This window comes from Hyperolius riggenbachi, chromosome 9 (assembly GCF_040937935.1).
Source record: "Hyperolius riggenbachi isolate aHypRig1 chromosome 9, aHypRig1.pri, whole genome shotgun sequence".
NCBI classification, from domain to species: Eukaryota; Metazoa; Chordata; class Amphibia; order Anura; family Hyperoliidae; genus Hyperolius; species Hyperolius riggenbachi.
In genome coordinates, this window is record NC_090654.1 from 15,062,945 (window position 1) to 15,075,926 (window position 12,982).

Consider the following 12,982-nt stretch of genomic DNA (forward strand, 5'->3'; position numbering starts at 1 on the left):
TGCAGCACATTACAGAGTACATAGTCATGTCACTGACTGTCCTCAGAGGAGCTAACACTCTAATCCTATCATAGTCATAGTCTAATGTCCTACCATATTATTATTATTATTATTATGTATTTATATAGCACTGACATCTTCTGCAGCACATTACAGAGTACATAGTCATGTCACTGACTGTCCTCAGAGGAGCTCACACTCTAATCCTACCATAGTCATAGTCTGTCCTACCATATTATTATTATTATTATTATTATTATTATTATGTGTGTGTGTCCTACCATATTATTATTATTATTACCGGTATGTATTTATGTAGCACTGACATCTTCTGCAGCACTTTGCAGACCACATACTGTAGTCATGTCACTGACTGTCCTCAGAGGAGATCACAATCTAATCCTACCATAGTCATAGTCTCATTTCCTACCAAATTATTATTATTATTATGTACTTATATAGCACTGACATCTTCAGCAGCACTTTACAGAGTACATAGTCATGTCACTGACTGTCCTCAGAGAGGCTCACACTGTAATTGAACCATAGTCAAGTGTGTGTGTGTGTGTGTGTGTGTAAGGGGGGGGGGGGGGGGGCAAGAGTAGAGAATGGAAGGTGGGGTGTTGGTCTAGGAAGAGAGTTGAAGGTAGGAAAAAAATCTGTTTTGGTGTTGTAGCACTGTGAAGCAATAAGCGAGGAGAAATATGAATGCTTGGCCACTGAGAGGACCTGTGTGAGTTTCTGCAGAGCATCCTTGTAACTCTGGAAGTGCCATTCAGTTACATGGAAAGTCAGAATCAGCCACCAAGAACACATTTTGTGTGAGTGCGGCAAGCTTGGGCAAATCGTCAGCACAACACAAAACTTGTGTGTTATGCAGTTTGTGAACTCCATCACCCATCATAACGTCCTCAGCCGGGCCAATAGCGAGGATGCTGCTGGCAGGGAGTGGGTTTCATTGCTGGCATTCCTGATTTGTCAGCCTGGCATGGATGACTGGTCATGTTGAATATTTGCTGGAAGTGATGTGCTATGATGGACGGTATTGTGTTTGCTGCAGCAGCAGAAAGGGAGAAACCCCCTGTGTTTGTATTGGATGATGGTATTTGTTTGTGTGGAATGTGAATCCAATGACCTCACAACCCCCACCCATATCTGCCGCATGCTTTCCTCCTCGTTAAGTCAGGTGATCCCATTACTGATTAGCAGGGCACCCCCCCCCCCCCTCCTCCGGTGCCTTGTACCAGCCTGTAATAGGCAGAGGCCCCCCTCTTATTCCATCACATTCCTTCTCTCAGTGTTCATAGTGTACACAGAAACCTCCGCACACAGCTGACCATGACTCACGCCGGAACCAGCATTGTGCAATACTTTGTCACTGGCTGGAAAATGTGCGTGGAAAATGGTGGCATTGTCCCATACCCATAGGTCTTATCCTTGGTGACCTCGAGACTATGCATGGCTGCTGTATTCCTCTTGCTGTTTTGCAGCATTTCACGATTTGCGCAAAGCTTAGTTTTCTTGTATATTCACACATTTGAGCATGCATGCGCAGTACAGGTGCGCCTATCTTCAGAAGCATTCGGTACGGCATCCAGAGCCTTCCCTCTACATAGATAGCTTATGTTGATGGTTCCTGCGTGATTGTAACAACCCCAGGCTCATTTAAAAGACAAAAGGAGACCAGGAGACCATAAGTGCATGCTCGCCGCCAAACGTCCCCTTGATGACGGTCATCAGCTATGCCTCTTCCTGTCAGCGGGTGCGCATGACGTCACGCGATGCTACATGCTGGGAGCGAGCGAGACTTCAAGTTATCGTGGTACTTTGCGCGGGAGTCGTTGGGGACTCTTACGATCCAATCCGCCATGATGGCTTTTTTGCGACGCTAAGCGAAGTTGTTTGGTTGTGCGCCTGTGCCCAGGTCACAATATCGCGGAAACGACCGCTCAGTGCTGAAATTGCAACGTGGGTACTAAACTTAAGATTGGGAAAAGCAAAATACTAAGGATGTATATACTGACAAAGGTGGGTTGCAAATCGGAGCAGGCGGGAAATGAACCATCCCAACCTCCCCCCAACCCCCTTCCCCTCGGTTTTCCAGGTCTGTAACGGGAACTAGTCGGTCACACTCCGAATATTCTTTAGGACAAACTAAAAAACTATCACCTCTAAAGAGCCATGAAAAGACACTTAAAACGGGTGAAGACTCCCAGTGTACAAAAGATAGGCTAATAAGCTTTTACTCTTATAAACAGACTAACCAGCAAGCTCATGGTGACCCAGAACTCATTGGAGTGTGTAAGGGACTACAATGGTCCTAAAAGCCCCCTTACTAAGATGTTAAGAAAAACAAAAAATTGCTTTCCTAAAACAGAAAGAATTTGCGATAATTCAGGTTGGAGTAAGCTTGCGATGTCTCCCAGGCACCACTGCTGAATATATGCAAATTAACCATTGTACCCTTAGAAGCTAAACACACCTCCAGAACCGCTGGAATGCAATGATGTGTCAGCTTGTTAATGTGAAAAGAGCCATAATAATCCAACATGCATACAGACTGTTTTGGATTGTTTGATCCTCATCAGTGCATGGCATGGATTAATTTGGCTCTATGGAGTAGGGCTTGTAACACCGAGAGGTACAGACTAACCAGCGAGCTCATGGTGACCCAGAACTCATTGGAGTGTGTAAGGGACTACAATGGTCCTAAAAGCCCCCTTACTAAGATGTTAAGAAAAACAAAAAATTGCTTTCCTAAAACAGAAAGAATTTGCGATAATTCAGGTTGGAGTGAGCTCGAGATGTCTCCCAGTGCAACACTGCTGAATATATGCAAATTAACCATTGTACCCTTAGAAGCTAAACACACCTCCAGAACCGCTGGAACAATTTAACAAGCTGACACATCATTGCATTCCAGCGGTTCTGGAGGTGTGTTTAGCTTCTAAGGGTACAATGGTTAATTTGCATATATTCAGCAGTGGTGCTCTGGAATACTCTTATAAACAGAGTGGGAAGCTTATCTTAGGCTAATAAGCTGCTGGTCTTATAAACAGAGGTAATCTTACCTCTGGTGAAAAAAGGTCTAATATTAGAGCACATAAAATTGACAACGCGTTTCGCGGGTATTTGCCCACTTCTTCAGGTCAGTAAAAAAACAGGTGTTAAAGTGAACCTCCGGACTAAAAATCTACTCAGCAGAACTGAAAAGGCTTGGTGTTTCTTTAACAGTTTCACAGCATCAGAACTTTGTTTTTCTTACCAAAGCATCATTTTAGCTGCATTTTTATCTAAGCTCCACCCATCAAAGAAAAAAAGCCCAGGCTTTTTTCCCCTGATGCTGTGCAGAGCATGATGGGATTTCCTATGTTGTTAATCACGTTGCCTAGCAACTGGGAGGGGTGATCAGGACACAGGACAGTTGGAACTGTCTCATGCTCCCTGTCACCTCCTTTCAACCAAAAAGATGGCTGCCATCATGAAATCAAACATTTGCCTGTTCTTTTAAAACAGGGTGGGCAAGAGATTATATTACCTATCTATTTTAACAAATGTAACTTAATGACAGAATGTTTGTTTAGGCTGGAGTTCCCCCTTAACTGCTGTGTAGCAAGCATATGAGCATGTAGAGACGCTCAGGCTTGCTACATTGCATTGGGTGCCTCCACCCGTTTTTAAGTGTCCATCTACATGAGTAAGTTACATGAGTAAGTACCGTCTTTCCCCTGAAATAAGACTTCCCCCAACCCCCTCCCGGCCATGATTGCATTGTGACTTCAGTCAGAGCACCTGTTCTGCATGCTTGTTCAGGGTCTGTGGCTAAATGTATTACAGGAATTGGGGTTGATTCACAAAGATTAAGGTGGCCATACACTGGTGGATATGGCCAACAAATTGATCCTTCTCAGATCATTACCTGATCAGAGGGGGATCTATCTGCTCGATTGCCTCCACACACTGTACACAGACTTTCCATCGATTCCAGCGTGAAATTTCTTAAAATCTGTGTGCCTGACCAGGTCTTAGTCCCCCTGCGGTTCTCACCTGCCCGCCCACGTGGTCCCGGTCTCTGCTGGTCCCCGCCAGTTGCTCCTTTTACCTCCCGTGTCCTGTGTAGTGTAATATAGGGGACAGACACTAGGGGCGCTGTGACCTTTAGGGACGCCTAGTGTTAATCCCCTGCATTAATGTCACTCAGGCGCCAGGGGGACAGGAAGTGAAGCAGACGCCGGGGACCAGCAGAGACCAGGCTGTGCGGCCAACTGGAGAGACAACCGCCTTCGTCTGTCGCCGAATCGAACAACGCTAATGACATGCTCTTAAGCAGCCCATACACTCAGCCGATTTTCTGGCCGACCGATCGATCCCGATCGATCGATTGCAAATCGGTTGGCCAATCGACCGATCGACGGCCGATTTCGATCGATTTCGATGGATTTCCATCGAACTTGCAGGGTGGAAAATTTAGGTCGATCTGATGAGATTGCTTATCAGTTTGCATTGGCCTTAATGGAAATCTGATGGCAAAAAAATGCCATCAGATCGAATTTCAATAGATTTCAAACTGAAATCTATTGGAATTCTATCCTGGTAAAAAATGTTCTAAAAACGCATCAGATAGATCATCAGATGCATTTCTTATCTATCTGCTGCCGATCTGACGAGTGTATGGGCACCTTTAATCAGCCGCTGATTGACTAAAATTTTCTGCCTGGAGCGACCGAACCTATGGCTTAAAGCATTAGAGGCCAGAGAATCAGCAGGACAGCCAGGCAATCTGCATTCTTTAAAAGGAAATCATTGCCAACCCCAAATATCGTCCCCCCATTGGGTTCTCTTTCAAGCAGACCCGAGTTGAAGCATGAGTACATATAGGGAAGCCTATACAGGTAAGTATGTTGTTTTTGACCTGAGCTCTGCCTCTGGTTCCCTTTAAGTGTCGACACAAAAAGGGTGGCCCAGCTGCTCATACTGCTCAATATTCATGCACAATTTTATATTCATGGGAGTCAACCAGACCACACCCGGATCCACCAAGGGTGTAGGGACACACTGCAAAGGACAAGAATGACCGGGACAGGTGCACTTGAAAAAGGCCCAAAAGCCGAAACGTTGTGCATTTTATGCTATGGCTTTTTAAAGAGAAACTGAAGTAAAAATACACTTCTGAGATACTGAATTGTATGTCTAGTACAGCTAAAAATAGAACATTAGTAGCAAAGAAAAGTCTTGTGGTGTTCTCCAGTACAGGAAAAGTTTAAAAAAAACAAACAGGTGTTATCTATGCAAAAGAGCTCTCTAACTCACTGGGTTGAGTGCAGTCCTGTTTTCTGAAGCACTTAAACAGCAAAGAAACGGTGAAAGACAGCTTGAGATAAGGTTTTAATGCAGGGAAGTTCAAAGGGTCACTTGCTCTGCTTTGTTTCATAGTTTAACTACTTTACCGCCACAGGTGCGTATATCTACGCTCCTTTTAACACCCTTTCCCCACCAGGAGCGTAGATATACGCACCTCTCGCCGCTGTTCACGCTCGCGCCCTCGTAAATTGCCTATATGACCATATGATGCAACTGAAAATATAAATACAGTATTGAGACTCGTTTCTTTGCTGCTAATGTTCGTACTACACATACAATTCATTATATCACTTCTGTGTCACTTTAAACAAAGAAATGCTATAATTGCTGAAATCCAGCTGGAGACCTGGTCACTCTTGTCCTTTATACTTGAGGAGGTGAGCCTGGCATCCGTGTCTTTCCAGAAATGTCAGCGACTCTTCGGCCCTGATTACATTCAGTCAGGGAAAATGTAAAGTTTGTACGCTGTGTCACATCTTGTATTTCACATACTGTAAAAACTTTACTCCTCTAGGAAAGGACACAGAAATTTTCCACCACGTTCTGACAATGAAACTTCTATATTTCTAGACTTGTGGATGAGCGGCTTGGTACAAGGGTAGCGCTAACTGCCTTCATCGTGTGACTTTCTCCTTCTCTGGTCTTGCAGCGTTGACCTGTCTTGTCTCTGAGGGGTGTGAGCTTTGCTAGTCGTCCTTCACTTCTTATCTACCCTTCGATGGTAGTATAGAGCTCCCTAAGTCCAATGTACAGAGTCTTGTAGTTCTGGTATATTTCCTTTGAGATGCGTCGGAAGAAGAGTGTCCTTATACATCTGAGATATGTAGTTCATGTGCCTTTTTTTTTATTGGTCCATAAACTATTTTGCTTTACAAGCTGAACTTGAGACATTGGCAATTGTACTCTTCTGCAGATGTATATGTTTATATGGATTTACAGATTACCCAGCATGCTTGTGGTGAACCAGAACTCAGGGGCTACAAAGGACCAAAAAGCACTCTTACTAAAATACTATGGAAAACAAAATTATGCCGCCTTAAAACAGAAGGTATTTGTGATTCAGATTGGAGTGAGCGTATGTCTCCCACAATTCTTCACTGCTTAATATGCTGAAAACTTTTGTTTTGCATTACATTTTAGTAAGAGGACTTTTTGGATCTTTGTAGCCCCTTACACACTCCTGGGAGTTTTGGTTCACCAGGACAATGCTGGTTATTCTGTACCTCTGGGTGTTTCAAGTCCTACCCCATAGAACCATATTAATCCATGCCATGCACTGATGAGGATCAACCAATCGGAAACAGTCTGTATGCATGTTGGTTTATTGTGGCTCTGTACAATTAACAAGCTGACACATCATTGCATTCCAGCGGTTCTGGAGGTGTGTTTAGCTTCTAGGGACAACAATGGTTAATTTGCATATATTCAGCAGTGATGCACTGGGAGACATCTCAAGCTCACTCCAACCTGAATAATAACAAATACCTTCTGTTTTAAGAAAGCAAACTTATGTTTTGCATGTTTATATCGGTGATAGCAGTAGTTTTATTTTATGAAGGCTTTACTAAACATAGCCATATTCTACATTCCTGTGTGTAAGTTCTGCTGAGCGCGATACAGGCGCTGTACAGAGCGTTATCTCGGGTTTTCCCTTTCCCTTGTGTGTGGTCGCGGATACTCCTGCTGAGCGCGATACAGACGCTGTACAGAGTGTTATCTCGGGTTTTCCCTTTCCCTTGTGTGTGGTCGCAGATACTCCTGCTGAGCGCGATACAGACGCTGTACAGAGCGTTATCTCGGGTTTACCCTTTCCCTTGTGTGTGGTCGCGGATACTCCTGCTGAGCGCGATACAGACGCTGTACAGAGTGTTATCTCGGGTTTTCCCTTTCCCTTGTGTGTGGTCGCGGATACTCCTGCTGAGCGCGATACAGGCGCTGTACAGAGTGTTATCTCGGGTTTTCCCTTTCCCTTGTGTGTGGTCGCGGATACTCCTGCTGAGCGCGATACAGACGCTGTACAGAGCGTTATCTCGGGTTTTCCCTTTCCCTTGTGTGTGGTCGCAGATACTCCAGCTGTATTCTAGAGATCAGGGCTGGACAAATAAGAGTGAAATTCAGGAACCAGCAGGAAATGATCAGAAAATAAGGCTGTATGGCTGATATTGTGGTGAAACCCCTCCCACAGTGTGATGTCATGGCCATGGTCCTGACAGTTTCCTGTCTGTGGGAAATAATTGCTTATTCCAACTGCCAAGCAAGCAGTATCTCCCTCTGTGCGTAGAACTCTGTTATGACCATTCCGTACAGATCACCTGGCAGAACTAAAGATGTCACCACCAATGTGATGCATTTCACAATATAAATTGGGAAGAGGAAAAATGTTACAATGGGGCAAACACTGACTAAATAATATATAAATTAATATTGTAAAAATGAGCAATTGTATTCATTATGTTATTTTCACTACAGTTCCTCTGAATCCCCCTTTAATGACTGTTTTTATTTATTTCAGAGATGTGTGGTGCTGAGATTCCTGAAGTTTCTGCCAAACAGAAATCTGGTAAGAAATATTCCTCCTTAAAGCGGGATTGTCACCATAAAAATCAAATTTCAACATCAATGGGTCGGAGTGTATTAAGTGATAAAGATGCTAATCCTGCATTCAAAACTTTCAAAACTTTTTCTGCTGTTATGGTCTGGAGTTATCACATACTTCAGGAGCACTGGCCCTTTAAAAGTCAGTGCCAAACAGTTGCATGCTGGGGGTTCTTTTTATCTATAATATAGTATAATAATAATAATTTGAACATTTTTATAGCGCTTTTCTCCTGTCGGACTCAAAGCGCTCAAGAGCTGCAGCCACTGGGACGTGCTCAAGAGGCCACCCTGCAGTGTTAGGGAGTCTTGCTTTGAACTCCTTACTGAATAGGTACTGACCCTGGCCAGGATTCCAACCCTGGTTATTCCTCCTCTTCTATTTATTTCCCTGCCTAGCTGAAACATGATCCTCTGCTCACTTGTGTTTGCAAACAAGGCTGAGGTGACTCAGCGATTGGAAGAGAAAGGAAAAAAAAAGTTAAGGGCAGAAATGACATCAGGATTTAGCCTCCAACTGTGGGCAAAAGACATGGTTCCCACCAGGAAGAGAATTCTCTTCATTTACTATATAAGATTCACTGAAATCAAAACGTGGAGAGTACAATACATGTGTTATGTAAGTAGCTCAAGTATTTATCTACTTACAGGTATAGATGTGTTTTTTAGTATCACTAATCCTACTGCTTTAAAGTGGACCTGAACTCAGAAGGTCCTCTCTGCTCTAGAAGATGCACAACAGCATAATAACCTTTAAACAAAAAACATCTCTTTGTTAAAGCTGATACACATCCTCAAATCTGCAGTGTTTCTACTTCCTGATTCATGGAAGCTGACACATTGTTTACAGCCTGTGCTTTTAAATGGCCTTATCTGCTTGTCTGCCATAGGCAGTCATGTGACACAGGAGATGGATCAAATTACAACATGTGATTATACACAAATGATGGGGAATTAAACAGGCTAAACTCTCTAAATAAATGTAGAGTGCATTTCTCTATGTATATCTTCAGTCCTGTGCAAGAGTTCAGGTCCACTTTAAAACTCCTCCTCTTCAATTTTCCCTGCAATAGTTTCTGAGCCGAATGATCTGTCGTTCCTCGTCACAAGAATTACTACAGTTCTATTGCATGTGTTGCACACAACTAACATCCTGCTTACAATTGGAAAATGGCATGGAACTACAGCTCCATGCAGGGCCGAATTTCGGCCAAGGCCACCTAGGCCATGGCCTAGGGCACCAAAGCAGCAGGCTAAACTGGAGCTCAGGCGAGCGCCTGACCGTGATACTCTGCTGCCAGCCGCCTGTACAGCAGCCAACTTGCTCTCTGTGCACGCTTGCATTGTGGCCGGTGGCAGCTTTGGAGACGGAAAGGGAGAAGAAGCTTCTGCACTGGAGACGAGCGGAGAAGTGACACTGATGGCTGCTGCAGTGTGGTGAGCTGGGCCTGGCTACCTATACTGAAAGGGGGTGAGAAAAGGAGGGATTAAGGGAGTCATCTGGCTACCTATACTCTAGGAAAGGGGGGAGGGGTAATCTGGCTACCTATACTCTAGGAAAGGGGGGAGGGGTCATCTGGCTACCTGTACTGTAGGAAAAGGGGGGGTCATCTGGCTACCTATACTGGAGGGAAGGGGGAGGGGTCATCTGGCTACCTATACTATAGGAAAGGGGGGAGGGGTCATCTGGCTACCTACACTGGAGGGAAGGGGAGGGGTCATTTCGCTACCTATACCGAAGGGGTGTGGCTGATAACAGTGGCCTTGGGCGGTAAAGGGTACATATCCAGCCGTGGCTCCATGAGACAAAGGAAAACCCTGCAGCTATACTTACCTGGGGCTTCCTCCAGCCACTAGAGGTCTCTGTGTTCCTCACTGCAGTTCCGATGTCACCTGGTCTTCTGCTGTCCACTAACGGCAGTAGGTGGCTTCTGCGCATGTCCGGGTCCAAACATGCTTGTGTGCCGGGGAGCGTCCTGTGCAGTGCCACTGCACCTGCGCACAACGCTCCCGACGCATGTGCAGAAGCTGCCAACCAGCCGATACGAAGGGGACACTTAGCCTGATGCTTGATAGTTATGGTATGTAATAGTGCGTCCCCGCCGACACAGATCTCTGCTGTCTAAAGACGGCGTAGTTCCGTACATCGGTCAGGAGCCATTTTCATTGGTTCCTGATCATTGTGAGCCAATCCCAGTGATCAGGAAGTACTTGGTGCAATGTGCTGTCCCCGCTCTCGCCTGCTTGCGTCCTCCTGATCCTTGGTTGGTGGGGAGGAGACCCCTGGACGGTGGGTGTGCAGTTGGCTCCTCCACCCCTGTGAATGGACCCGTAGGGGAGTCCCTGGCAGGGCGTAAACAGAGCCGGCCTTATTCTGTCGTTATTTTGACTCATGAGATGTTTGGAGGATTTCAGATGAAAATAAAGAAATCTTGTTTCTGGGATAATTTCTGACTTTGCAGGAAGCTGCTCCCAGAGGCGGTATTACAAGTTCACAACATCTCGCAGAAGAGTGTTTGCATTGAGGAGGCCAAGGCTCTCCCACACTGCTTCCTCTGTTGTGTCTCAGCTGATCCGACAGCTTGTGGGCTAAACATTCTGCAGCACCAGACGTGGATCAGGAGTTTCTCACATTAAGTGTGAAGACAAACGCTGCTCTACCATCCACTTTATTCTGAAAACCTTGCTTGAGATTTTACTCCGTTTTAAAGTGGACCTGAACTCTTGCACAGGGCAGAAGGGAAACCTAGAGAAATGCACCCTGTATGTATTTAGAGAGTTTAGCCTGTCTAATACTATTACCCCCTCTTCTGTGACTAAGCGCAACTGTAATTTGATCTCTCAGTTGTCAGCTCAGGAATTTCATCTGCCACGGCAGAACAGCTAATTTGTAAACACAGGATTTTAACCCTATGTCTGCTTCCATGAAAGCAGGGAGTAGACACATTATAGATTAATTTCAGAATTTGTATTAACTGTAGCAAAGAAATGTTTTTGGAACATTTCGTGCCTTTGCACTGTTCATTGATTTGCCGTCTTAAAACAGAGGGAAACGTGCAATAATTCAGCTATAAGTGAAGATTTGAGGTTACCCACAATGCACCGCTACTGAATATGCAAATGATCTCTTTATGCCCCTGTAAGCCAGACTAGCATCCAGACCTGCTGGTGTATAGCAAGCCCATAGCTTTAAAGAGACACTGAAGCGAAAAAAAATGATATTGTGATTTGTATGTGTAGTACAGCTAAGAAATAAAACATTAAGATCAGATACATCAGTCTAATTGTTTCCAGTACAGGAAGAGTTAAGAAACTCTAGTTGTTATCTCTATGCAAAAAAGCCATTAATCTCTACGACTTTCAAAGTCGTGGAGAGGGCTGTTATCTGACTTTTATTATCTCAACTGTAAGTGAACTAATTACTTTTCCTCTGCCAGAGGAGAGGTCATTAGTTCACAGACTGCTCTGAAAGAATCATTTTGAATGCTGAGTGTTGTGTAATCTGCACATATTATAGAGTGATGCAATGCTAGAAAAAACACTGTATACCTGAAAATAAAAATATGGGGATATTTTCTTTGCTGCTAATCTTCTTCTAGTAATTATTCATAGTACACAACCAATTCACTATATCATATATTTTTTTTCGCTTCAGTGTCTCTTTAAATATTACACAGCCGCATCAACCCCACATGTAGACTGCCTGTTTCAGATTCTTATATAGGAGAGAACAGAGGCGCCAAAAGGATAAAAGGGGTTTTAAAGGAGCTTAAAAGCCAAAAATGTGGTAATTAGAGGAGGCAGTGGTGGACTTACCTCCTCCAAGCAGACACAACACGACTGTACATTCAGTCTATTTATTAACGAATTCCAGATAAAACAAAGCAACGCGTTTCACGGGTCAGCGCCCGCTTCCTCAGGCAATAGAAAAAGGAGTTACAGCATCTAGCAAAACAAACAACACTCGGCACCTCTGTTAATATGATCATGTTTCAGATTCTTGGTCCTCATCAGTACATGGCAGGGATTGATAGGGCTTAGACAAGTACAACAGAGTAACAAGCAGCTCGGGGTGACTCTAACCACTAGGAATGTATAGGGGGATAAAAGAGACCGAAATGCCCTCCTACTAATAAGCAAAGCTTAGTGTAATTTGCCTTCTTAAAACAGAAGCCAGGCTTGCATCCAGTACCGCCAGTGTACAGCAAGCCTATAGCTTTAAATTTTACACAGCCACACCAACCCAACAAGTAGACCGCCTGTTTCAGACTTTTGGTCCTCAGCAGTTAAAGAGGAACTCCAGTGAAAATAATGTAATAAAGTGCTTCATTTTTACAATAATTATGTATAAATGATTTAGTCAGTGTTTGCCCATTGTAAAATCTTTTAAATCCCTGATTTACGTTCTGACATTTATTACATGGTGACATTTCTACTGCTGGCAGGTGATGTAGCTGCTGCATGCTTTTTTGACAGTTGAAAACAGCTGTAAACAGCTATTTCCCACAATGCAGCAAGGTTCAAAGACAGGAAACTGCCAGGAGTACCACGGTCCTCAGAGTTTCTTGTGGGAGGGGTTTCACAACAATATCAGTCATACAGCGTCCCCTGATGGTCTGTTTGTGAAAAGGAAAAGATTTCTCATGGGAAAGGGGGTATTGGCTACTGATTGGGATGAAGCTCAATTCTTGGACACGGTTTCTCTTTAAAGCTGAATTATTGCAAGTTTCCTTCTGTTTTATGAAGGCAAATCACACCAAGCATTGCTTATTAGTTGGAGGGCTTTTCAGTCTCTTTTAGCCCCCTATACATTCCTGGTGGTTTGGGTCACCCCGAGCTGTTTAGTTACTCTGTTATATTGGTTGCTGTGACATTATACCGTTATGCTATATATTAACCCTCTTAGCGGTAACCCCGAGCCGCAGAGGATATCTCAGCCCCTGGTGGGGCGATTTGCCTCATTTAAAATGCTGTACGCACAGCTAGCACTTTGCTAGCCGCGCGTCCAGCTTGATCGCCGCCGCTC

At 44.3% G+C, this 12,982-nt stretch overlaps 1 protein-coding gene across 1 annotated transcript in view; it reads left to right on the forward strand.

Annotated features, from left to right (window-relative positions):
• Positions 1–12,982, forward strand: part of IPPK (inositol-pentakisphosphate 2-kinase) — a 103,605-nt gene that overhangs the window by 24,360 nt on the left and 66,263 nt on the right. The window contains exon 2 of the mRNA XM_068251393.1: positions 7,874–7,921. Coding sequence (XP_068107494.1) covers positions 7,874–7,921 — 48 coding nt within the window. The remainder of the gene's footprint in view (positions 1–7,873; positions 7,922–12,982) is intronic.